The sequence below is a fragment of the Pezoporus flaviventris genome, unplaced genomic scaffold (genome assembly GCF_033815535.1).
Source record: "Pezoporus flaviventris isolate CSIRO_AGI_PZ_B2104156 unplaced genomic scaffold, CSIRO_AGI_Pfla_v1 ptg000005l, whole genome shotgun sequence".
Lineage (NCBI taxonomy): Eukaryota > Metazoa > Chordata > Aves > Psittaciformes > Psittacidae > Pezoporus > Pezoporus flaviventris.
In genome coordinates, this window is record NW_026892553.1 from 14,183,258 (window position 1) to 14,205,991 (window position 22,734).

At 47.8% G+C, this 22,734-nt stretch overlaps 1 protein-coding gene across 3 annotated transcripts in view; it reads left to right on the forward strand.

Moving 5' to 3' along the window:
- Positions 1 to 22,734, forward strand: part of GAB3 (GRB2 associated binding protein 3) — a 64,652-nt gene that overhangs the window by 35,015 nt on the left and 6,903 nt on the right. The window contains exons 2-8 of one of the 3 annotated variants that reach the window (XM_061446120.1): positions 8,172 to 8,475; positions 14,543 to 14,759; positions 15,189 to 15,667; positions 18,200 to 18,255; positions 19,346 to 19,601; positions 20,748 to 20,829; positions 22,465 to 22,567. In XM_061446120.1, the coding sequence (XP_061302104.1) occupies positions 8,172 to 8,475; positions 14,543 to 14,759; positions 15,189 to 15,667; positions 18,200 to 18,255; positions 19,346 to 19,601; positions 20,748 to 20,829; positions 22,465 to 22,567 (1,497 nt within the window). The remainder of the gene's footprint in view (positions 1 to 8,171; positions 8,476 to 14,542; positions 14,760 to 15,188; positions 15,668 to 18,199; positions 18,256 to 19,345; positions 19,602 to 20,747; positions 20,830 to 22,464; positions 22,568 to 22,734) is intronic. The other 2 variants (XM_061446121.1, XM_061446122.1) reach the window with 2 other exon arrangements.

A 22,734-nucleotide genomic window follows, 5' to 3' on the forward strand; every position in this document is an offset into this window, starting at 1 on the left:
CCCCTGTAAAGCTCAGGGACCCATCTGGGCAGTGTGACCACAGCACCAGCATTTCTTCTCTGCAGGAGAGCCCCTTGAGACCCACCTGCTGGGAGCCATGAGGACAGCAGTGTGCTTTGTCAAGCAATTCCTACTTGCATGAGGAGCAAGGGGATGCTCTGCCAGTATGCCAGTGTTCTCAGAGGAAACTTCTAATCCAAATGTTTGTGAGAAGCACAGCTCTCTTTCTTTCCTGCTGTTACTAAAGGACAGAGGACATGAATAAAATATTTCTTCATCCAAGCATCTGCCTTCTTCCTCCCTCCCCAAAATGCAGTTGTGTTATTAATTTTACTTTCAGAACTTGTTTTCTTATCTTCTACAACAGTTTAAAGAACTTAGAACTCCCAAGTTTTTAGGTCACTATGGCTTTGACCCTTCATGCCCAAATGAACCCATTAGCTTTACAAAAAATCTGTGTGTTTATTAACTAGCAGTGACTCATTCTGCTGCAGATGTTTGTATATGTAAAGCACCATAAATATTATGGATTAGGATGTAGAGCAGGCAATGGGAACGTGTGTAGGTTAGCAGGCGAGGTATGACTCTAGGACTTTTTCTTCTTTTCTCTAATGTGTGCCATTTTTAATTCACAAACCACAGGTTTCTTTTTATGAGAAACAAAAACGAAGTAACCCTCTTTGCTACTACAGGACATCATCCTGTGATGCTTTATTACAAAGCTTTCATTGCACTTACAGCACAGGAAATTTTTTGGTTGCTGCTTTTAGACAATTCATGTATCTGTATCACCTTTAAAGAAAAAAGGTATTTCCCCTTCCACTCTGTGCCCTTTGCATCTCCCCTGAGAAAGACTTGTGCTGACTTTCTTGAAACAAGGTTCATTTAGAGTCATACTGAAACTACACAGTCAGAAAGACGAGTGACTCAACAAAGGGCTCACAACTTAACAGATGGAAATAGACTGTTCACTGTTGTCTGTCCTGAACTCCCTGTAGGGTGGTCCTTTGCACAGGATAAGCCAGACCGTTTGTGCTAGTGTGTTGAAAGTTGTTTTGTATGGGAGCACTGGTTAGCTCACAGTTTCTTCCCACCATAGCTGAGCCCTAAACTGAAGAAAACAGAGATGTAGTGGGCATGAGCAGGCAGGGAAGAGAGAGCTGATGCCTTTCCAGTACCTCAGTTTCCTGGCACCCGAGGGAGAGATAGCAGAACATTTCTCCTTCTGTTCTCTAGGTTAAATAGAACACATGCCTGTGGAGGCAGAGGAAGCCTCTAAGGGAGGAGTGTTCCTCTCTGAAACTGAGTATTTATGGGGTTTCCTTTCCCAGCCATAAAACATAAGTTTCAGCCTCTCACTGCTGAAAAAGTTTGTGAGATCTGAGTCAAAAACCAGACAATAAGGGAGACAAAATCCAAGAGAATCATTGAACCAGTGTGTGATGGGCAATGAGCTCAGCTGTTCCCGGAGTGCTGCACAGGGACATGCTGGAAAGGACAAGCAAGCAGCCTCATTAGGGAGAGATTTATTATGCAGAGCTGATGGGAGCTGCAGACCAACAGCCACAACTGAAGTAGCAAAACCCTAACTCCAGCTGGGTGGTTTACGAGGTCCTTTTCATCTCACATTTCTGCGAGTGAGTTACTCGAGTGCTATTACTGGGCAATGCAGACTACCGAGCAGAAGTACAGCGAGCCTTCTGCAAGGGTCTTGCAGTTCAAGGAGCATAGCCTCTGCAGGGCTGGCTCTTTTCTCTTCAGAGTGGCTCGTAGAGCTCCCAACAGTGTCCTCAGCTTTTTGAATGCAAGGACACTGGCTGGGAGCTGGTCCTGACTCCTTTGTGGTGCACAGGTCCCTCTCGCAGGGACAGTACTCTGCAGTCCCAGCACCTCCCACTCTGTGCAGGCAGGGGAAACTCTTAACTTATATGGTCTTAATGGCATTAGACATCAGCTGCTTACAAACCTGTCTACATATGAATTTTGACTTCCTCTTTTAAGTCATTTAAAGGAAATGCTATAAAGTTCCGCCTAACTTTTTCCCCCAATAATATGTTTTAAAATTGTTCTTTAAAAAAAGACAAGCTTTGAAAACTTGTGTCGCAAATGCTGACATTCCTGTGGGACTATTATCCTGCTGCTTCCCTTGTCCCAGGGATGAATGTGGCTCAAGGCAGCAGAACCACAGTGAGCAGCAGGAGGAGGGCAGTGCACACCACCAGCCGCAGGAGACAAGCCATGCCAGACCCTTCTCTGGTGGGATTTGCTGTTTCTCCTCCCAAGGGAGTTTGCGGATGGGAGGAATCCCAACTGTTCAAGTCTTTCACTGTCCTCCGCATCACTGAGCTCTCGAGCTCTTCTTTCAGTGTCAGACCTCTCTGCAGCAGGCCTGGGGATGAGCGCATACATGCCCTTTGCCCAGAAGCACGGCTGCAAGGCCACCAGGCAGGCGAGGAATCAGTCCACATCCACTGTTCCTCCTGCTTCCCTTGGCTGTCCCCTGCTCCGAGTCCTGTAACATGAAGATTATCCTCATGGGGGAGTTGTGAGCACTAATATAGCTGGTAAAGAATTTCAAGTTTGTTGGCTATTCCCTGTTTTGTTATTGAAACCAGAAAAAAAATCAAGCCCCCACAGGACAAGTTATATTTCAGGCCAATTTAACTCATTTAGCTGGTATGTGCTGTAATTAATTTTTTAGATGTCAGATACTGGATATTTTGCACATACAACTGAAAACACGATGCTCAGACAGGAGGTAAGTGATGAAGATCCTTGGCTAAACCTCAGTCACCTCTCATTCTGGCCTTGTTTACCGGCCAGCTGTTTTCTCCACACATAATAGGTTTTGCTCACACCCTGCTTTATCTGACACTGCAAACGTTCACATGTACTAGCAGCCCTTTTTAAACCTCGCACCACTTACTCAGCAGAAGCAGAGACATCAGATTGTGGAAGTAGTGATCCCTTTCTTAGAAACCCCACTGAAATGGAAACATAGCTATTCCTCTTCCCTTCAGAAGTGGCCCTGGAATTCCCAAAGTGAAAAATTCAGGAGCAAGAGACGAAAACCCTGTTAGCTCGTGTTGCACAAAACAACATGCTGGCGTCCGACCAGCGCTGCTGCAAATTCTTTCTTCCTTTTGGCACTGAACTATTCCACTTACGAAGGACAGATGAAAATTGTTCTAGATTTATGCTGGCTCTTGTCTGATCGTAGTTGTGCTTTCCTGATAAAGCCTCCTCTCTAATGCCAGCAAAGCTTCAGAGGACATGTAGACGTATCATCATCGTATCATTCCTTCGTCAAGAAGGAACTAATTTCAAGAGGCCCACATGTAAGTGTAATATTTCTTCATGACATGTAGATCCTTTCCATAGTACAAGTGAGGAGCCTAGGCTGAATCCCAAGAATTGGTTCCTATTCAAGTATATAGGTTACTTAACCATGGGAGTGCAATCTTTCACCCTTAAACTGAGCCAAATTCTCTTGTAAATTTGGCAGTGTGTGCTGCTCCAGACTAACTATTGTCAGATAGCATTGGCTCTGATGAGCTGGAATAACACCCTTCTTCCATAGCCCCACCACTCTGGCCATGCTGGCTCCTCTGGTGTCAGCTCAAGCTACTGCAGCGGCTGGAAGGTGCTCTCTAGCCTGACACCAGCACCCCGCAGCAACACAGGAACTGGACCTCTGGGCAAGGCTCATGGTGATACTGACTGTGCCATTCCACTTCACGCCCTGTGCCCCCATCGTGTGGGCATAGTTAATGCTGCAAAGACAGAAAAACAGGGATGGTGGGAAGAGCTGTAACAGGGAAGGAGGAGGCAGTCTTGTGACTTGTAAATCATAGAATCATGGAATGGTTTGGGTTGGAAGGGACCTTAAAGCTCATCCAGTTCCAACCCCCTGCCATGGGCAGGGACACCTTCCACTAGAGCATGTTGCTCAAAGCCCCATCCAACCTTGCCTAAATTAGATGGTAACTGCACTGGAGAGGAGCTGCTGTGGGGTATGACTGCCTGCCCTGGAGGGGGGTGCCAGCCACCCTCTTTACCTCTGGCCTGGGCTGGGGACCCCTGGCCCCCCATACAGCAGAGCATAATACAGGAGCTGCCTGGGTCCCTGCGAGCTAAAATCTGCTGCCAGCATCTTGTGTGGCCAAGGCCTGCTACAGCTGAGCTCCCAGTGCCTCCAGTGTGCTGCATCCCTTTCCCTGGGGAAAGGAGACATGTAGTTCACTGCAGGCAAATGCCAGGAAAATGAGGAGAGGATGTTCAGCTCTTGGAGATAAAAGCCTCATGCTGAAAGGTGTGACAAAACCCCTGTTTGCCTATGCCATGGAGCAGGGCGAGTCCTGTCTATTGGCAGTGTCAAACGTGCTCATGTCCATTTGCAAGCAAGCTGAGAGTGTCTCAAAAACCTGGCACATTTTACACACAGCATTTTGGGATAAGCAAGAATGTTTTGTGAGTAAAGGCACATATCAGAAAAAGTTTCCTAATGGAAGTAAGCCACAGGGGAGAGACAGTGACAAGACTGGGTATGTCTGGTGGTACAATGAAGCTGCTATTAAGAGCAAGCACTCAGGGAAGATCTGGTCTCATCCCCTCCCAACATCCTACCCGCTTCCTGGTGCTGGTCTGCCTGTGCCCCAGGAAGGCTGGGTACTGGGGCACCTGGCTGCAGTGCTCCCCTTTCTCAGTGTGGGATGAGATGGTTTCCTCTGGTTTTACTCCCTGAGGTGGCAGGCAAGGAGCAGTGTGGGCAAAAGGCAGCAGGCAAGCCCACCACAGACCGTCGCCCTTGTCATTGCACCAGCACTGGTTTCACGAGGGGCTGAGTGCTTGTCTTTGAGCCCTGAGCCATGAGTGCTGATTCACTGTGCTGCTGACTCAGGCTGTGCCTATTTAAAGGCTGCGGTCCCTCGGTGCCTCTCCCTCCCCTCAGCTTCAGGTCCAACAGTGGCACAGGCAGGGGGTTTGCTTCGGTCCCTGCAGCTCACAGTGAGACACCACCCTTGGGTGCAGAGCATGTTAATATCCAGGGCAGTGAACAGTGGCAGCCAAGGGCTGGTAGCTCGTCCGGGGTGACAGTGTCTCCAAAGGGCAGCTCCTCTGTCCCTCTCACCCCCACCTTCCTGCGTGTTGCCTACAGCTCATGTGCTACTCCCAGGAGAGAAAAGCACTCTGTTCGCAGCAGGGCAGGCTGGCTGGCTGCACGGGACACACCACGAGCTCAGGGAATGCTGTGAGGGCGGCAGTGCAGGAGATGGAGAGGGGAGGCCCACCCTTCCCAAGGGCAGTGCAGATCTGGGCAGCTATCTGGCATTCCTTCCCCTCAGCCCAGTTGTCACGGCTGCCCAGCAGCGATAGCCAGTGTTTTCTCACTCAGCCTCGGCTGCTCTCCTCTCCATCATGAGTCGCACTGACAGGGCACCTCTCCATCTCCAGTCTCACAGCGCCAGCCAGACGATAAGCCTGATCAAATTGTGTATCTGCAGGGAAACAGGTCAGCAGGCAGCTTCTTGGCTAGCACAGAACCAAAAACAGCAGAGCCTCAGCCGCTCACACCGTGCCAAAGCCAGCCTTACCCTCCAAAAAGAGGGATGAGAGCTTCTCCACAAAGCACAGCTGCAGTTTTCTCTCTCCTCTCACGGGCTGCCCAGGTTGTGCAGAAGCTCCAGCCCCCTTTACACTCATGAAGATTAAAATGCTAAGGAAATGGGGACAGGTACTGGGCCGCCCTGCCTAAGGGTGTTGCACAGCCACCGGCAGTAGCCCTGCGCTGGCCCCAGCCTCCAGGGCTCAGCTTCCCACAGTTGCATGGGTGTCACGTAGACAGGGTGTCCCCAGCTGCTCTCATCCCCTCTGCCCTTGCTCATATGCAGGTGATTTCCTCCAATTTCCATCAGAAGGAGACAGAAGCTACAGGGAAAGGAGTGAGAAGTGGTCTTGCAGTCTTGGGGAGATTTCATACTGCTTTTCTCTCTCTACCCTAGTAGCCTGCTTCTTTCCGAGGCAAAGGAGCAGGTCTTCTTTGGCTCACACGTCCTGTAGAGTTTCTCTTTTGTTGTTTAGAAGTGAGAGTGTGTTAGGGATTGTAACCTCTCTGTTCTGGTGTGTCTGTGGGGTGTGCATTAAGCATTTACTGTGCGGCACTTGGATTGCAGAAGGCAGAGATGTGGACTCTTTCTAAGGCTGTGTATATGAGATACCTGCTGGGCTGTGTTCTCCTGTTGGAGCCTGCTAGTCAGGAAAATGTTTCCTCCACTGAACATTTTTCCTTTGTTTCTATTTCCTTTGGGGGTTGGGGGTGTTCTTTTTTCTTTTTCCCTGGCTCCCACACCGTGAGCCTTGTCTGAGATTCGGTGATCTGTTATCTCAAGCTACTTTCAGCAGAGACCAAATCACTTTCAAACCTCCAGAGTTCATGAGGGCAAGACTTCATTTTCTTTGTGCAATGCACTTTGCACCTTACCTCTGCTTCCTGTTTATTCCTGAGGTGTCCCCCCTCTCTGAAAAACCCTCCTTTACACAGGGGGTATGTGCTTGGTCAGCCCTGCAAGAGCTCCCTCTATGATAGTTCAGTCTTTACTCCCTGTATATTGTTCTTGAAGACTTTCTTTTGCTTTCAAGCTAGATGAAGTGCTGCCAGGCTGAGCAGACTGACTTCTAGATGAATGTTTGGGTGACAGACTGTGGAAAGCTGCACTGAAGCAAGTCTCTTCTGAGTAGGAAACAAAGAAACTCCAACTTCTTCTTGACAAATGATTGTTGCTGGTTTTTGTTGATCATTTTAAACTATAACCATGCCCATAGGAGCTCAGTGTCAGCAAAATCTCTGGTGCCTATATTGATCCTAAACTGTGCCAGCAAGGATGCTTACAGCTCAGTGAAAACATCCTGAACTCAGTTACTTTGCCTTAAAACCAAATGGTTGGCTGTCTTTGAAGTGACAGACAGATCCACTCTTTGAAAAGGAGCATGATTTTCAACTCAAACACAAGTCATCATCAGATTTACATCTCTGTGACATGTCATTTTGTGAAGACTAAGATTCAGGTAGGGCGGTTGTGGTGGTGGTTGTTCAGATGTTCCTTTAATGAACTTATACTTGTGGGAAAGCAACTTAAGCAGCCAGTGGCCATAGTGCCCAAGTTATTGCAAGCACTTGGGCAGTGCGTGAGCCCCTGGGCACCTTTCTGCCATCAGAGCTGGGGCAGCTGCAGCCTTAGCTTCAGCCCCTTTAGTCTTTCTGGTTTGGACAAGACATTATCCAACACAGGCTGTATGGACTTCGGTAAGGGGGAAGCTCCTAATGCCTTATTTTAGCTATTCTCTGTGGAACAGAGCACAAGGTGGATTTCTTCCGGCCCTTGGAGTAGGTGCATTGGTGACAGCTGTAATCAACACAGAGGTGCTTATACTGTTGGTGAACAAAAACAGCTGCTCGGCAAAAAAAAAAGGAAAAATAGGTTATTTTGTTTCTAGAAACCTGCATGTAGCTTTGTAAAGTGATGCTGCATCTTAGTCCTGCCAGGACTTCCTCTAAACCTGTATGGGACCCATACCTTCAGTCGGAGGGGTCGAAAAGATATCAGTGCTTACCAGGTTTGCTTTGAGTTGACGGTCACTTAAGTAGTGCCTGCATAGATCATGTGCTTCTGTATGGTTTGGAAGTTTTCTGTTTAACTTTTTAGCACTACAACTCCCTTAAGGTTTGTTCTGGGCTTTCAGAAGTAACTGGCAGCTCATTAACAGCTTTTTATTGGCACTGAAAGCAGTAGGAGTGAAGCTGCACAGCTTATGCACTGCAACACAGGATGCAGTCCTAGGTGTCTTCAGGAAGAAAAATGTGTTACAATCTCTTCTAGGTGAGATTATAGCACCATAGAGGAGATGGTGAAGTACTGGGTTTTGTTTATACCATGCTGGCAGGCTAAGGAAGAGAGGACGGGAGAAGTGCTGCTCCTATTGACCTCCAAAGGGACAACCCTCTGCCTTTTTTCCTATGACAAAAGCAAGCTGATAGCAAGCACTTCATACCTAAGTGGCATTTTGGCCAGCTTATCAAAACAGCTATAAAGCCTAACAGAGAATGAGCATGTGTGTGCTGATTGATGTATTATGTGGCTGGCACTAAAAGGACCCTGTTTGCCCATTCGCAGGCATGGCGGAAGCGCTGGTTTGTGCTGCGCAGAGGCCGCATGAGTGGGAACCCAGATGTGCTGGAGTACTACAGGAACAACCACTCCAAAAAGCCCATTAGGATCATCGACCTCAATGAGTGTGAAGTGCTGAAGCACTCCGGGCCCAACTTCATCAAGAAGGAATTCCAGAACAACTTTGTCTTCATTGTGAGAACCACCTACCGCACCTTCTACCTGGTAGCCAAAACCGAGGAGGAGATGCAGATCTGGGTGCACAACATCAGCCAGATCTGTAACTTTGGACATCTAGAAGATGGCACAGGTAGGATCATGCTCCTCTTGGGGGTTGGGAGAATGACCACTGGCTCACCATAGCAGCACACTGTGAAAGGAAGCATGGACCTTGTTGGGCTGGGCAAGGTGGTGTGGGACTTTGTTTCCTATAGCTCCACAGAGCACTGAGATGCTGCTAAACCCTGATTTGAAAGCTATCAGGGATCTCACTACCGCTGGATACACTTAATAGCTGGCCACTTGGTCTCATTTTAATGAAGCAATTCCTTCTAGAACAACAGCAGGTCCTTAATAAGAAAAGGTACTGTTTATGTGAAAAGCTGACTGTTATCTTCTGGGGCCATTTATTTCATTACATGTCCCATATTTATTTAGTTTGGTTAATGTAAGACACCTGTTCCAAGAAAGGGTCCTACAAAACTCACATTTTCTCAGGCTTTGCTGGATGTGGAATGTGCACAGGCCTGGGTGTATATGCACACACATAAATCAATGACAGAAACACTGAGCTGTCTTGGGCTTTTAATGAGAATTAAAAATAAAGAAAAGGCAAAAGACAGGAGAGTGTTAGTTAGAAGTGTGTGTCTGGACTTCAGAGATGGTCCTGCCAGAGAAGCATAAATTCAGCTTGTTTTGCCAGGACCTACACCTGTATATACTCAGTAGGGTGAATTTCTTGGAAAGCTTCCAAGAATTAACTGCTCCAAGATGGATGTAGCCAGTAATTAAAGTCAGGACCTGTATCATCATTAACTTACCTTACAAATGAGACAATAGGGCTCAGATAACAGCAATCTGTCTTCCCCTTGACATTTCCAAGGGGCAGATACAGCAGCAATTTGAGAGCTTCTTAGGAAGTGAGTCAGAAGGCAGTGCAAGAGCAGAAAAGGGTGGTGATGGAGGGACTTGATCCCAAGGGCAGCAATATGTTTGGGGGTATCACAGTGTGCCATGGTCCCTGTGATGCTGTTCTCAAACTGCTCCTGGTGTCTGCAACTGCCATGTAGCCATACCATTACCTTGTAATTTGAAAAGAAACAGAAGTCTATGGTGAGATGTTTTGTTTTAATCTATCCTAGTTCCTGGCCTTCTTTTAATCTTCTCTTCAGTAGTTTATTCTGAGAGGAAGTGGGAGTCGAAAGTGCACTGCAGTGGTCTTGCTGTAAATGTGATGTGTGCTCTGTTCCCACTCCCTTTAGAAACCGCCAGGAAAACATGCTGACATATTTTTATGTGCCAGTACAAACCGCTCCTGAATGCAACTAGCAAAATAGAGCTGGTAGCTTTGAGGGATTGGAGTCAATAGCCCTTTGCAGTTTGGATATAATTTGGGATATTCAGTAACCCCCTTCCTACAGATCTGTCCTTGCTGAGCTGTTGTTCGTGCATTGCTACTTCTGATGCAATATTGTTTTATATATTATTTTAACAGTTATTCTGAAATTAAGGTAAGTCTGTCCATGCAAAACAGAGGAGAGAAAAGTAATCCTTGTGTCTCAGATGTGCGTGCAGGCTGTGAGGATGTGTGTAGGGAGATGTGATCTGTGACAGAGGCTATCTGCCACAGAGGCTCTCCCAGCAAGGATGCATTTATACTGGGAAATGTCTGTTCTGTTATGCTGCTACAGTGCAGTATTGCTTGTAAGACTTACAGGTGGGCAATACTCAGACTGTTACACAGTGTATTTGTCTCCCATCAAAGAGTGCACTGCAGAGCCTTGGTTCCATATAAAGTCTGGTTCCTGAACTTACAGCCCTCATGACAGATGGCATAAGCTAAGCTTCCAGACATGCACTTACTGTATCTCTGATGGTGAGTAGCTCATAAGGTCTTCTATTTATCCTGCAGTCCATGCTGCTAAGGTCAGGTCTGGGGTGTGTTCAGGTCAGGCTGCAGGGCACATTCAGACCCTCCAGTTTAAATCTGCACAGTTCCACAGGTTGCACACCACATTTCAAACAGTTGCTAATTGCTTCGGCTTTTTGGAAGCATCTAAATCCCTCAAGAGCCTGTAGGTTTAAACAAATTACCCTTCAAAATTAACATAAGAAGAGAAAAGCTCTGTTAAATGCCATATGCTTTTTTGACTTGAATGATACTGTGTTAAAAAATAATAGTCCCTGAAATGAATCATCAAAAGAAAGACACATCAATTGCAGGGAATTTTAATAAGCAGTTCTGTATATTAAAATAAATCTCAAAGCCAATATTATATTATGAAATCAATCACTCTTAATCCTTGCATCTCCGAAAATTTGCTGTGACTTTGAGGCCAAAACCTGCACAGAAATCACAGCCACAGGTTCACTCCGTGACTCAGCTTTAAACACCATCCTGTTGTTCCTGGGTAGTCCCTTCCAGTAGTAAAGAAGCTGGATCAACAGCCAGGCCCTTGTCATCAGGGGCCTCGGGGCTGAAATGCAGGCAGCCAGATGCAGACCAAAGCTCGCAAAACCGTGGCTAAAGGACAGTGTTCTGTCAACAGGAGAGGGACGGCTGAGACATGAGAGGCAGGCAGATGTCAGGAAGCACCTGGGAGGGCGGCTGTCAGAAGGACCTGCCAGCAGCAATCAGCGCGCTGCAGCACTCGCTGCCATGCGGAACCGTGCTGGCGGTGCTGAAAATGACGGGGGAGCTGGCACCTTCGGGGAGGGAGGAAGAGGCCTCTCCCTCCCGGTTTTCCTACCAGTTCTATGTAAGATCTTGCTTCCACCTCTGCTGAAGGCTCCCAAAAGAGCAGTTGTTCTGCACAATGGACCTATGGCCATGTGTCCTGGGTTCAGCAGTAGCAGTCGATTTTTCTCCTTCTTGGTAGCTGGTGCAGTGCTGTGTTTTGACTTTCAGCCTGGGAACAGTGCTGATAATACCAATGTTTTCAGTTGTTGCTAAGTCATGTTTACCCTGACCAAGGACTTTGTGAGCCTCATGCTCTGCCAGGGAGAAGGGGAATCCAGCAGGAAGCAGAGACAGGACACCTGACCCAAACTGACCAAAGAGGTATTCCATACCACAGCATGTCATGCCCGGCGGGTAACTGGGAGTTACCTGGAAGGACAGGGGGTCTTCTGGGTCAGACTCATTTTTGGCAGGAAAAAAAGAGGGAGGAAAAGGGGGGCAGTGAGTGAACGAGCTGTGTGGCTGGATTTAAACCACAACACCATGCAGAGGATTGAGAGGACACCTGGGCCAAGGGGCCAGGCAGGGGAGGGGATGAAATGAGGTGGCATCATGGGCATGCTTTATCCCATATTCAAGCTGAAATCACAGTTGATTGACACAATGCAGCATAGCATCTTTCCACTGGAGAAACTGCTGTGAAAATTGTTTAGCCTTGTTCATATCCATCCTTGCCCACTGCTGGGACCTTTTTCCTTTCTGACAGCTCCTCTGGTGGTTTCTTTGCCTCCTTAAATGTCTCCCCATTTGTTTTTTTCTTTGTCAGTGTTCACAGACCCTGCCAGGGCATGGGGATGGTTTGGTTTTCTGGGACCTTGCTGCCGCCACACTGGGGAGCATCGCCCAGGCCAGGGCAGTGTGGTGGGAGCAAGGACAGGCAGGACCACTGCACTGAGGGGCTACCTGGAGGGACTGTACTCTCCTTGAAAACATGCCTTCTCCCGAGCACCTTCACATCATTTCCTCCTCCATATAGAGAGGGGCAGGCAGTGCCCTGGCAGGCTGGCTCATGGCAGCGCCTGGCTTTTGTGCAGGAGCTCAGGGGAGGTGTGACAGCTCCTCCCAGCCCAAGGGAGATGCTGAAGGACAAACACTGGGGATACTCCCTCCATACTCCACCCTTAGCAGAAGAAAATCTCTTTCCAGCTACACAGACTCAAGGCTGCTCTTTAATCTCAGGCTCTGGCCCCTGGCCAGGAGGGTGGGTGGCATTCCTGCTGCCTTGGTATGGCCATGCAGCCTGATGGGCGGTTGCTGTGAGCAGGACCCCCTTAATTCACTGTGTCCCTGCACTGCTGCTGCACCATAGGAATTGTGGGGGAGTGGGGTGGGGTCTGTAACAGTAGTGAGAAGCCTTCTGTTCCTCCAACCAATGGCCCTGGCATCAATGCAGGTTAATACCCAGTGAAGCAGTTATTTTGGCAGCTGAAGCCTCCCGCTGTGTCTCTGGCAAAGGGGAGGGCAGGCAGCAAACCTATTCTCTGCCTTCTCACTGTTGAAAGTGGCCATGCATAATTTATCCTACCCAGCTGCTGTCACTGTACAACTTTAATGCATGCTGATTCGGTTACCAGCAGAGCTGGCAGGGACAGGGACAGTCTGTTAAGAGCTGGCCACAGGTCCCTGAGCCCCCGAAGGTTAGAAAAGGGCAGGGCTGTGCTGTCCCCATCCCTCCCTTCTGCTCACAACACTTGCCATGTGGTCTGCAGCTCGAAGCCTTTCCTGATGGGATAATCCATGGCTAAACCCTGAGAGTACCAGATGGAGTTCAGGCCTGTTTGTTCTCTTGTGCTAATAATCCAGAATGTCATTAATTTCTTTCTTATGCATTGTGGCAGATTTTAGTTGTTGGTTGTCATTGGGATTTTTTAAATATGTGGTCAGATGGTGACGTGAACGTGCCTCTCTGAGATCCCTATGGAGTTCTCCGGTGCATATTTGATCATCCTCAGCTTGCAAGACTGCTCCTGAGTCCAAGATTTGAAAGCAGAGCTGCTGTCTGAGCCAGCACAAAGAACAAGAGAAAAGTTATGTTTCAGATGGGAAGGCTGCAGCTCTCAGCTTTGCTTTGCAAATGTGAAACCCCATAAAAACCATTCCTTCCAGGTGCTCACTGGTGAAATCCTGCTGCTATAAGCACCTGCTCAAACTTAAGCAGAGAAGAGAATCACAGAATGGTTTGGGTTGGAAACGACCTAAAGCTCATCCAGTTCCAACCCCCTGCCACAGGCAGGGACACCTTCAACTAGAGCAGGTTGTTCCAAGCCCTGTCCAACCTGGCCTTGAACACTGCCAGGGATGGGGCAGCCACAGCTTCTCTGGGCACCCTGTGCCAATATCTCATCACCAATTTAAGCACTTGCTTACGTGCCTTGCTGACATGAGGTCCACCACTGCACCAGACCTTGAAACTTAACAGGAGGAAGCATCAGTGAGTCAATACTGGTTGATGGGAAGGAAAGAGGCAACTCCCTCCCTGCTTTAAAGGAGTGAGGTGTGGGGTAGCGCAGAGAGAAAGAAAATCTGCTGGTTTACTGTTCTCACGGAGATCAGCAATAGGCCTGGTTGAAGCCCATGGTGGGTGGTATGGAAGCCAGGGTCATTAGAGGGTTTTGTTTGCACTTACTGATGTTATTGTCTAACCCCACAAGCCTTGGCAGCCCCCTCCATCTCTCCTGACCTGGTTGCACACATACCTAACGCCTCCCAGGCTTAAGAAGTAACTGCAACAACCCAGTACAGTGCCAAGACTCCTTCGTCCCTTCTGCTCAGCTGCCCTGGCTCTCCAGCAGGGATGGAGGTGGACGCGGGGCTAAGCAGCCAGCTAGCTCTGTGCAGCCTGGGCCAGCCCTGCTGTCTGCCGCCCAAATCTGCTCCATTGCCCTCCACCACCCCTCTCTGTGCTGGGAGGACTGGAGTGCTCTATCACAGAGCACAGGCTCCCCTGAGCCTTGTAGCCTCTAGAAACCCAGCAGAACCAACAAGCCAACTGGGCAATGACAGCTACACCATAGCTCTCCTGGCTTTCATGTCTGATCTAGACAGGCATAAGGAGTTTGCAGACACATTCAGAGGTGCAACAAATACAGCTACCCCATGAGCTGTAAAGCTCACTTTTGTCCACTGAGATGAAGAAAGTAGGAAGAAATCAGTCCTTTCCCTTGTCACCATTAATTTGAATTGTTGGACATGAATATTTGCAGTAGGTCCCAAAAAATACTTGCTAAGACAGACTGCTGTGCCTCAGCACTCTCCTGAAAACAGGTTGTCTTCATTACTGTCTGCAGTAGGGATGCTACAACTCTGCAGGAGTAGGAGACCCCAAAGCAAGGTGTGTCTGCCCTTCAGTTTGGCAGCTGGCAATGGCCAGGGTGAGCCAGAGCTGTCCCTCATCTGGGGCCATCCATTCCCATTGCAGGTTCAGTGGAGAGCCTGTCTCACACGACCTCATCCCCGCAGCCATCACCAGCCACCTCTACCCACGCCTCCCGCATCGCTGATCCCTCCTTCTCAGTGGACCACGCTGCTGCTGATGCGTCCGCTGCAGAGGAGACCCCCAGCGAGTCGGAGTCGGTCTTCCTCCCCGACTACCTCTTCCTCTCCAACTGCGAGTCGGGCAAGCTCAGCCACAACAGGTAGGTCTGGGCTCTGCCAGAGCCACCCTCTGCCTGCCCAGTGATGGCCTGGGAAACTGGGGCAAACTGGTCCTTGAGCCCTGCCACTCGGGGTAGGCTCCTGAGCACAACAGGGACCACCAGCCTAATCCGATTTACAGGGTTTTTTTCATAGCACAGATTAGCAGTCAAGCATTGTATGTTGGTGCTGTCACTTTCCTGGGTGGGTGGCTGGCAAGCTCACACACAGCCTCCCTCCAGATGCCCGTTTTGCTGGCTGCTGACCAAGGTGCTCCACGAAGTGTCCCAGTCCAGCTCAGGGAGAACTTGCACAACCATAGGGAAGGGACGGTTTTAGTCCTGAGCTATGGGGTTGTTTTCATTTTTGCTGTATTCAGTTGCAACCAGGAGAAAAGAAAAGCACAGGTCCTGACCTCTGTCTCTGTGCAGGTGTGACAGCTGGTCGAATTCGGACAGATCTCTGGAGCAAACCTCATCAGACGATGTTTTTGTCGACTCCTTGCAGTCCCAGCCCTCCTTATACCTTGTACAGCCTTCCAGCGCAGGCACTGTGCACCAGGATGGGGCCCCGCTGGCCAATCCCAGCACTGTGCTGAGGAACATAGATGTTAACGGGCCACCCAGTGACATTTCCTCCTCTTCTCCACTGCTGGGGACACCACTGACTCCAACCTTTCAGATTGACAAGAGCCAAAGCGTGCTGCCCTACGGTGTGACCCAGCTGGACGTCCTCTCCAACACCCCTCCGCCACGGCCACCCAAGCCAACCCACTTCTCAGACAGGAGAGGGGAAGAGGTTGGTGGTGGGGCCCTCCAGAACGGCCACGCAGGGATCTGCAGGGCTCAGGTTGCTCTGGTGCCCAGGAGGATCTCCTTGTCCAGCTTAGACAACGTGAGGAACTGGAAAGGTGAGTGCATTTCTGAGAGCCAGAGAAGCAGGACCGGTGAGGGACGGAGCTGCTCCTGAGCACAGAGAGGTGCCCATCTCCACTTGTGCCTTCCTGTCCTCCCCACTGTGAAATCACACAGCACTCAAAGCTGCCTGAAATGCTTGTTTCAAACTAGCTCAGACCTGTACCTCACATTCAGCTGCTGCTCCATAAAAGCCACCTCAGTGCGTGTACACATGGGCAGCAATTTGACTGCGATCTCTTCAGGGTGCCTCATGGCTTGACAGTTTTCTATGCCCCCTCCCTCTCCAAAAGGGAAAGCAGTAGAAAAACAAAACTTAAAAGCCATCCATGGAATCAGGCAACGCCAAACTCTCTGTTTATGCAGGTCAAAATGTGGGCTTGCACATGGGAAATGCCTTTGTAGCTGTGCTGCTCCACTACTTCCAGTGCTTTCCATAACAGCAGCATGTCTTTGGGCAGCTTAGAGTAAAGAACAGGAAGCCAGGGAGACACTGGGGATGGTATGTAATCCCAGTGCAACCAGGGACTCTGTCCTTGAGTAAATCCCACTCTGTCCTTGCACTTCAGTCAGGGTAGCCTGAAAACCAGCTGCAGACTGAGGCTCTGCTGCAAAGCAAGCTCTGCTCTGAGCTGAGGCGACTTGTTCTGGAAACACCATCATGGCAAACAGAAATAAGTCAAAAAACAGAACATCAAGGTGTAAAACCCAGCATACATAGAAAGTCTTATTTTGTGGAGCCACAGAATAAAGAGAACAGAGGGAGGCAGCTGGAATACCTGGCTGGAAATCATCAAGTATTTTGTAGTGATGGGGTATTTTTGACAAGGAAGAAAATGGAGGTTTTCAAGGACAAGTGTCCTTAAGATTCCTGTAGTTTGAATGTTGAACTATTTGATCTTGCTCTTAAAGCTCAGAAGCTAAAGCAAGGAGACCTCTGCCCAGCCTGTTTATCAGTGTACAAACAATTCTTGGAAGGCTTCTGACGAAACACCCATCAGGGGAATTGGTCTTCTTACTTATCAGTTACTTTTGGTTGCTCCCCAAAAGGTGCTGCTCTGCTCCTGCATGGGTGCCGCTCTAACACCAGTGTGCGTGAGACAGTTAACGTTCCTCCAGCCCAATTCACAACCAATGTTTTTAAGAGGATTAAGTGGCCGAATGTCATGCTCTGCTACAGTGCTGCAAGGTTATCTCTGCCTGACAGGGGGCAGCAATGAATTAATAAGTGCTTCTGTTTTTTCTTCCCCTAAGTGCAGCTGAAACTATTTGAAAGGTTAAACTCTGAATTAAAATATGCTTAACAAGAAAGATCAGAAACAAGGAACAGGGAGAAAGCAGCTGCTCCTCACCAGCTCCCCGAGTGAGCCCACTCCAGTTATTTACTTCATGTTTTGCCCCTGGCAATCTGTAAAAGCTGAACAGATGTAATGAATCCAGTGCAAAGGCAGTGTATGCTGATTGCAGTGCCATGAAGGGGAGCGAGGGGTATAAGTGTAAGGCACCTGTATCCTGGCATCTGCTGGAGTGTTGTGCCTCAATGTCTTTTTGCCAAACTAATAAATAAATGTATCTGTCCCAGGACAGTGACTGTCTCTGAATGTGTATCTGCACTAACAGTATTGCTTTGTTCTTGTTTAGCACCTTGGCCTTTTATGCTGATACCAACACAAAATTGCAGTGCGGTATTGACATCTCCACCACAAGAGCAGGGACTGCATTAGCATGGTAGCAGAGTTTAATGCATTCTCACAGAAAAGCTATTTTCTGCACAGAAAATCCTTTTCCAAAAAAGAATGGCAGTCGTAAGCATCTCCCACTGTTGATGATCTATGCACTGAATTCTGGATTTTAGGGGGTTTGCCATTTGCTTTAAAATTCAAATTGACCTACAGCAAGACAAAGGCCAGCCTGCACAAGGGGACACACTGACTGGTGACCTCTTCTCTGGCTGTTTGATCCCCATCATCTTGAGCCACTTGTACCACATCAGCATTTCTGGGTGACAAAGAGAAGAGTTTATCTCTTACCATTAGGTTCCCCCATAAACCCTCTGTACAACATGTGCTTCCCTGGCACCTTACATATGAGGCTCCTAAATAACTTTCCAAACAATGATGAATCAATATTCCCTTCTTCATATAATTTATCCAATCTGACATGGGAAACAGAGCGGGACTAGAGCAGGAGCTGGGTTTAAATGTTTGCTTTGTTGCTTCTTTTCCACACCACACCAGTCTTTCCCCAACTGCTTGTGTTACAGGAAGTGTAAGTTATACCTGGATTGCCCATGAGCATGTTCCTCGGTTTCATTATGCTTAAAATAGACATAATCACTTTTGAAATGCTACTGAGTTAGTTCTGGTCTTAAGTGTTATTGGATTTCCACATTTAGGGTAAATAGTAGGAGTTATGGAATCTTTATGAAACTCTGGTTATGTTAGAGCCGTTTGCTTTACTTCAGCATTATCTCCATATGGTTGCACTGCCTTATCACATTTTTAATCACTTTCATTTTTCACTTGCAGCAGATATGGAAGGCAGTTCCTTAAGAAGTCGGGATAAGAGGCTTAGCTTAAATTTGGTAAGTAAAGTACTCTGCTTGCGTATATTTAAAAGACTGGCACAGGACAGACTTCAGAAAGTGAATCATGTCACATTCTGATATCCAGTTAGTCCTCTCCTGTGCTCAGCGGAAGAAGCACTTGGCTTTGGGCAATTTCTGTGCTGCTGCTTCATGGCTGTAGAAAGCCTTTGAGAAGAGAGGGAGGGGAAGGCCAAAACCCTGAACACACTGGTTTTAAAGCAGATGAAGCCAGGTTTATTATGAAAAGGGTACCAATAGCCTCAAGAATTAAACTGTTGACACAGGGCACCTGAGAACACTGCTTATCTGTTGAAAAAAAAAAGGGTCTGAAGAAGCCTATCACTTCATGATCCTGAGAGATATCTCTTCTTTAAGAGTCTTGGCTCACATAGTACCTGTGATTCAGGACTCTTGTCAGACCAAGCTTCCTGACTTTGCCTTTGACAGCCATGGTTATATGTAGCACCATTACACATCCCATAGCCAGTCTTCTGCCTGGTGCTGCTGGATATTGTCTTCTGTGTGAGTCTTGGTTTTTTGTTGCTTACATGTAAGCCCTGTTGGTGGGCAACATGCATTTTTCTTTCCTTTGAAAGCTTGAAAGGTTTGTAATCAGTTACTCTTACGATTCAGCCAGCACTAACCTACCTTAAATGAATTTCTAGTGTTTACTCTCAGCTATCTCTAAACTTGTAGGTGTGCGTCTGCTTTCTCAGCTTCCACGTTTGCAAAGATCTAGTTCATCGTATGTTCTCCTTTCACATGTTTTTTGTATGTAGGAGCCTCCTTCATTTTACAGATCAGAATTACTGCTGGGAGAGGCAAGTGCAGCCTCACTGAAGTTGGAGGATTTAACATACTGAAGTCACTGATAAGTTTGGTTCTAGTTTCCAGCAGTGACCTGTAAAGCTCAGAAGTAGACTTCTTCAGAACTGGAGTGTTCATCTAAACTCACACATTTGTCTCATGTCTTTCCGGCTTGAGCCTCTCATGTCAGGAGTGGCCTTGGGCTCAGATCTCTTGCCAGCTTGCAGGGGTTTAGCTGTTCATTTGTTGACCAGTTTCTTTTCCTCCTTCGGTTCTGAAGCCCTGCCGGTTCTCCCCACTCTACTCGACTGCTTCAGACAGCCCAGAAGACAGCTACGTGCCCATGCGCCCCAGCAACTCTCCCTCTGCGCCTGGCTCCGACTGTTCACCCGACGGCTACATCCCCATGAGCCCTGCCTCAGCCACGTTTACCTTCCCCGTTGTCAGCACTGAAAAACTCACCAGCCCCTTACCTGAGCTTCCCTCGGACCTGGAGCCCCCTCCAGTGAACAGAGACCTCAAGCCTCGTAGGAAATGTAAGTCCAGACCTAAAGTGCAATTGGCAGCCAAGGGAGCCTGATAGCAGGGACAGGGGTGGCCTCCTTTGATAGTGCCCTGGGGGTATGTTAAAGGGCTTACCGTTCTAGAAGAGGGATTGAATTGCTGTGTAAGTGCCTTATAGTACTGTAGTATGGGGTGACTCTGCGGGGTTGTTTGTGAGCATGGGAAGAGTGTCCATGCCTGTGTTTGCAGTCAAAGACCAGCTGACCGCATTAGCATGGTGCATAGCTTCAGGTCCACTCTGATTGCAAATGACCAAATGGACATAGCCTTGGAGAGACAGCATATTAAAGCCTGCAGCTTGGAAGTACATATACTGCTGTCTCACCAGCTCCCTGACCTTCCAGGAACAGAATATCCAAACACTGAAATATTCAAACTTGATGTGTGGGCTGTTGGTTAAAACTCTGTTGGGCAGGCGCAGATGTCTTGTTTAATTAGGAATTTCCTGCAGATGCTTTTACTGATGGTAATTTTCCACTTCTGCTCTTCATGGCATCTCCAGAATCTGGGTTGCACTTCCAGAGGATATAGTGGGGACAAAATTCAGCTTTGCACTGGAGAAATTGCCTAAACCTAGCCTGTATTAAGCTTCTTTGGGCTGCAGAGCCACAGGGCTACTCAGAAATCGGTTCAGGAAGTGCTACTGTGGACACAGAAATCTAGACCATTGCCAGGAAGCAAAGCTCAAGTCCTTTCTTAGACGGGTTTGGGAATGGATTGGAAAATGGACGTTGACCGGTGAGAAGAATGATCCTCCATTTGGAGGATGTTTTTATCGAAGAGAGCCCAAAACCTGTTTTTACCTGTAGGCTGAACTGGCCGCTCCTCTTGCAGGCAGCATACGCAGCGCAGATTTGAGGCAAGCATATGGACCTGGTGGGGCACTTGCTCTGCTTATGCCTGTTGTATTTATTGTGTTATTTTAGGGTAAATGAGGGACTTTGCACTGACTAAAGAGATCATTTGTTACTGATTTCTGTCTTGGTTGTACCTATTATATTCTGTCAAATACTCTGTTAGGTTCTTACTGTTAATATCAAACTGTGTTTTTCTGAACAATCGGTACTTTTCTTTAGCTCTGCTATTGGAAATGTAGTTCCTTTTGTATCTACTTGCAGCACGGCCACCTCCTCTGGACTTGAGGAACCTCTCCACAATCCGGGAGCATGCTGCTGTGACCAGGATGTGGACTGTGCCTTAGTAAGTCATCAAGAAACCTGCTGTTCCAATCTTTTAAGCATTAACATTGTGGAATGTAGTTAAAAATAACTTATCACATCCCACAAGAAACAGTTTCCTGGCAAAGTCCACAAACAAAAATTCCCCAGGGCTCCTTCTAGCATCCCCCAGGCTTGCTGTCTGTAAAAATCAAGGCTCCCTTTCACAATGGGAAGCTCCAGGGCATTCAGCGTCATGCAGTGATGCTCAGTCTGTTTTGAAGGTTCCTTTCAAAAAGACTGGAGCTGGCCTGCACTCTAGTGTGGCTGCTGCAATAGGTAAAAGCTTCATGTGCCTTAATTATTCTTTTCAAAGTGATAGAGCTGTTTTTGTTTCTGAGAATTAATATAGCAAAGGAAAACCAAATAAGATAAAGATCTGCCTGACTTGTAGCCTGCGTGTAGACTTCTGTGCTGCCACACAGCAATTCCAACTTCATCTGTTGTTTTGTCACTGGAAATTAGTTTTGGGGTAAAACAAATGCATTTGGTCCCAAAGCCCAGGTACAGTGAACAGATGACACTGTTGGGAGCCAAGGGCAATCTTCAGGTTGCTCATGAGTAGGGGAGGACTGCAGCCTGCTGACTGGGGGATCTTGGTACTGTGGGAAAAGGCAGACAGGAGAGCCAGCTGCATGCAAAAGCCAGAATTCCCATCAGCCTACTCTGCATACCCCAGACACTCTGAGAAAGGCAGAGTCTTGCTAGCATAAGTGCCAGACGGGGCATTTCCACTGCCCTGCCTCAGGTAGCCACTTGAAGGGCAAAAGGGACATGAGATAGACGTTTTCTCATTGCAGACCCCTCTCTCAGTTGTATAGTCCAAAGCTGGTTAAGCCCTTCAGTCCTGTGTGCTGCCTGTTAGGGAAACCCAGTAGCCTGCCTCCCAAGCATCCCTGCCAGAGCGCTGTGGTTAATTAGTGCTGACACAGTGCAGAGTGCTGAAGGATAACGAGCTCAGAGGGAGTTTGCCTGTTTTACATTAACAAAACTAAAAAAAAAAGAAGTATGCCCGGAACTAATAAAGCAAAGGAATTATACTGCTCATGCTGCACAGAGTGGCCATCTAATTTCCTAACAACTAACCCCATTGTGCTAGCCTGCAATCATTTACTCACGATATACCTCTGGCGGTTATGTTAGCAGGAGAGATTTCCTGGTACAAGGGCTGAGTTGCAGCCTTCTCCATAGCACAGGCAGCATGTGTTTACACTGTGTTCAAAGCCAGACAAGTTCCTCTGCATGCACCTCCAGTAGCTGATTAATTCACACCAGTCTTCGAAATGTGGATACCCACATAACTGAGTAACTGCCCCACTGGCATATATTACCTGAATGAATGATATCTGTCTCTGTGCCCCTTGTTGAGTTGCTCAACTGTTTTATGCTTTCTGTCATATCAAAGATGACAAACTTTCATAAATCCCAGGGGAAAAAATCAACACACAGCCACATAGCACAATTTTTCTAGAACTAAGGAGTGGTTTTGGACATCCTCTCCATAAAGGCTGCAGCGTTAGTGTGAGTTTATTCACCATATGGACTGTGTCAGGCTTTGGCTTCATTTCAGAGCATCTGTAAGATGCTTCCTTAACCTCTCCTGTGTTTTTCTTCATAGCAATCGAATGAGCTTTATCTCACCAGAAAGAGACGGTATTAATTCAGCAAGAATATTTGCCAATTCAGTTTCCGGAGAAGAGGAAGAAAGTTACATTCATATGGTAATCTTCATTTTCACACAGCCATCCTTTGCTTTATTCTGCTCTGTCACATTGATGGAGAATGCAGAAGTTTGTTTTCTAAGAAAAAATGTCGAGGAGGTTTGTCCTTTGCCTTCTGTGTTTTAAAAAAATGATGAAATGGTTTTAAAGCAAAGACAGTGAGACCA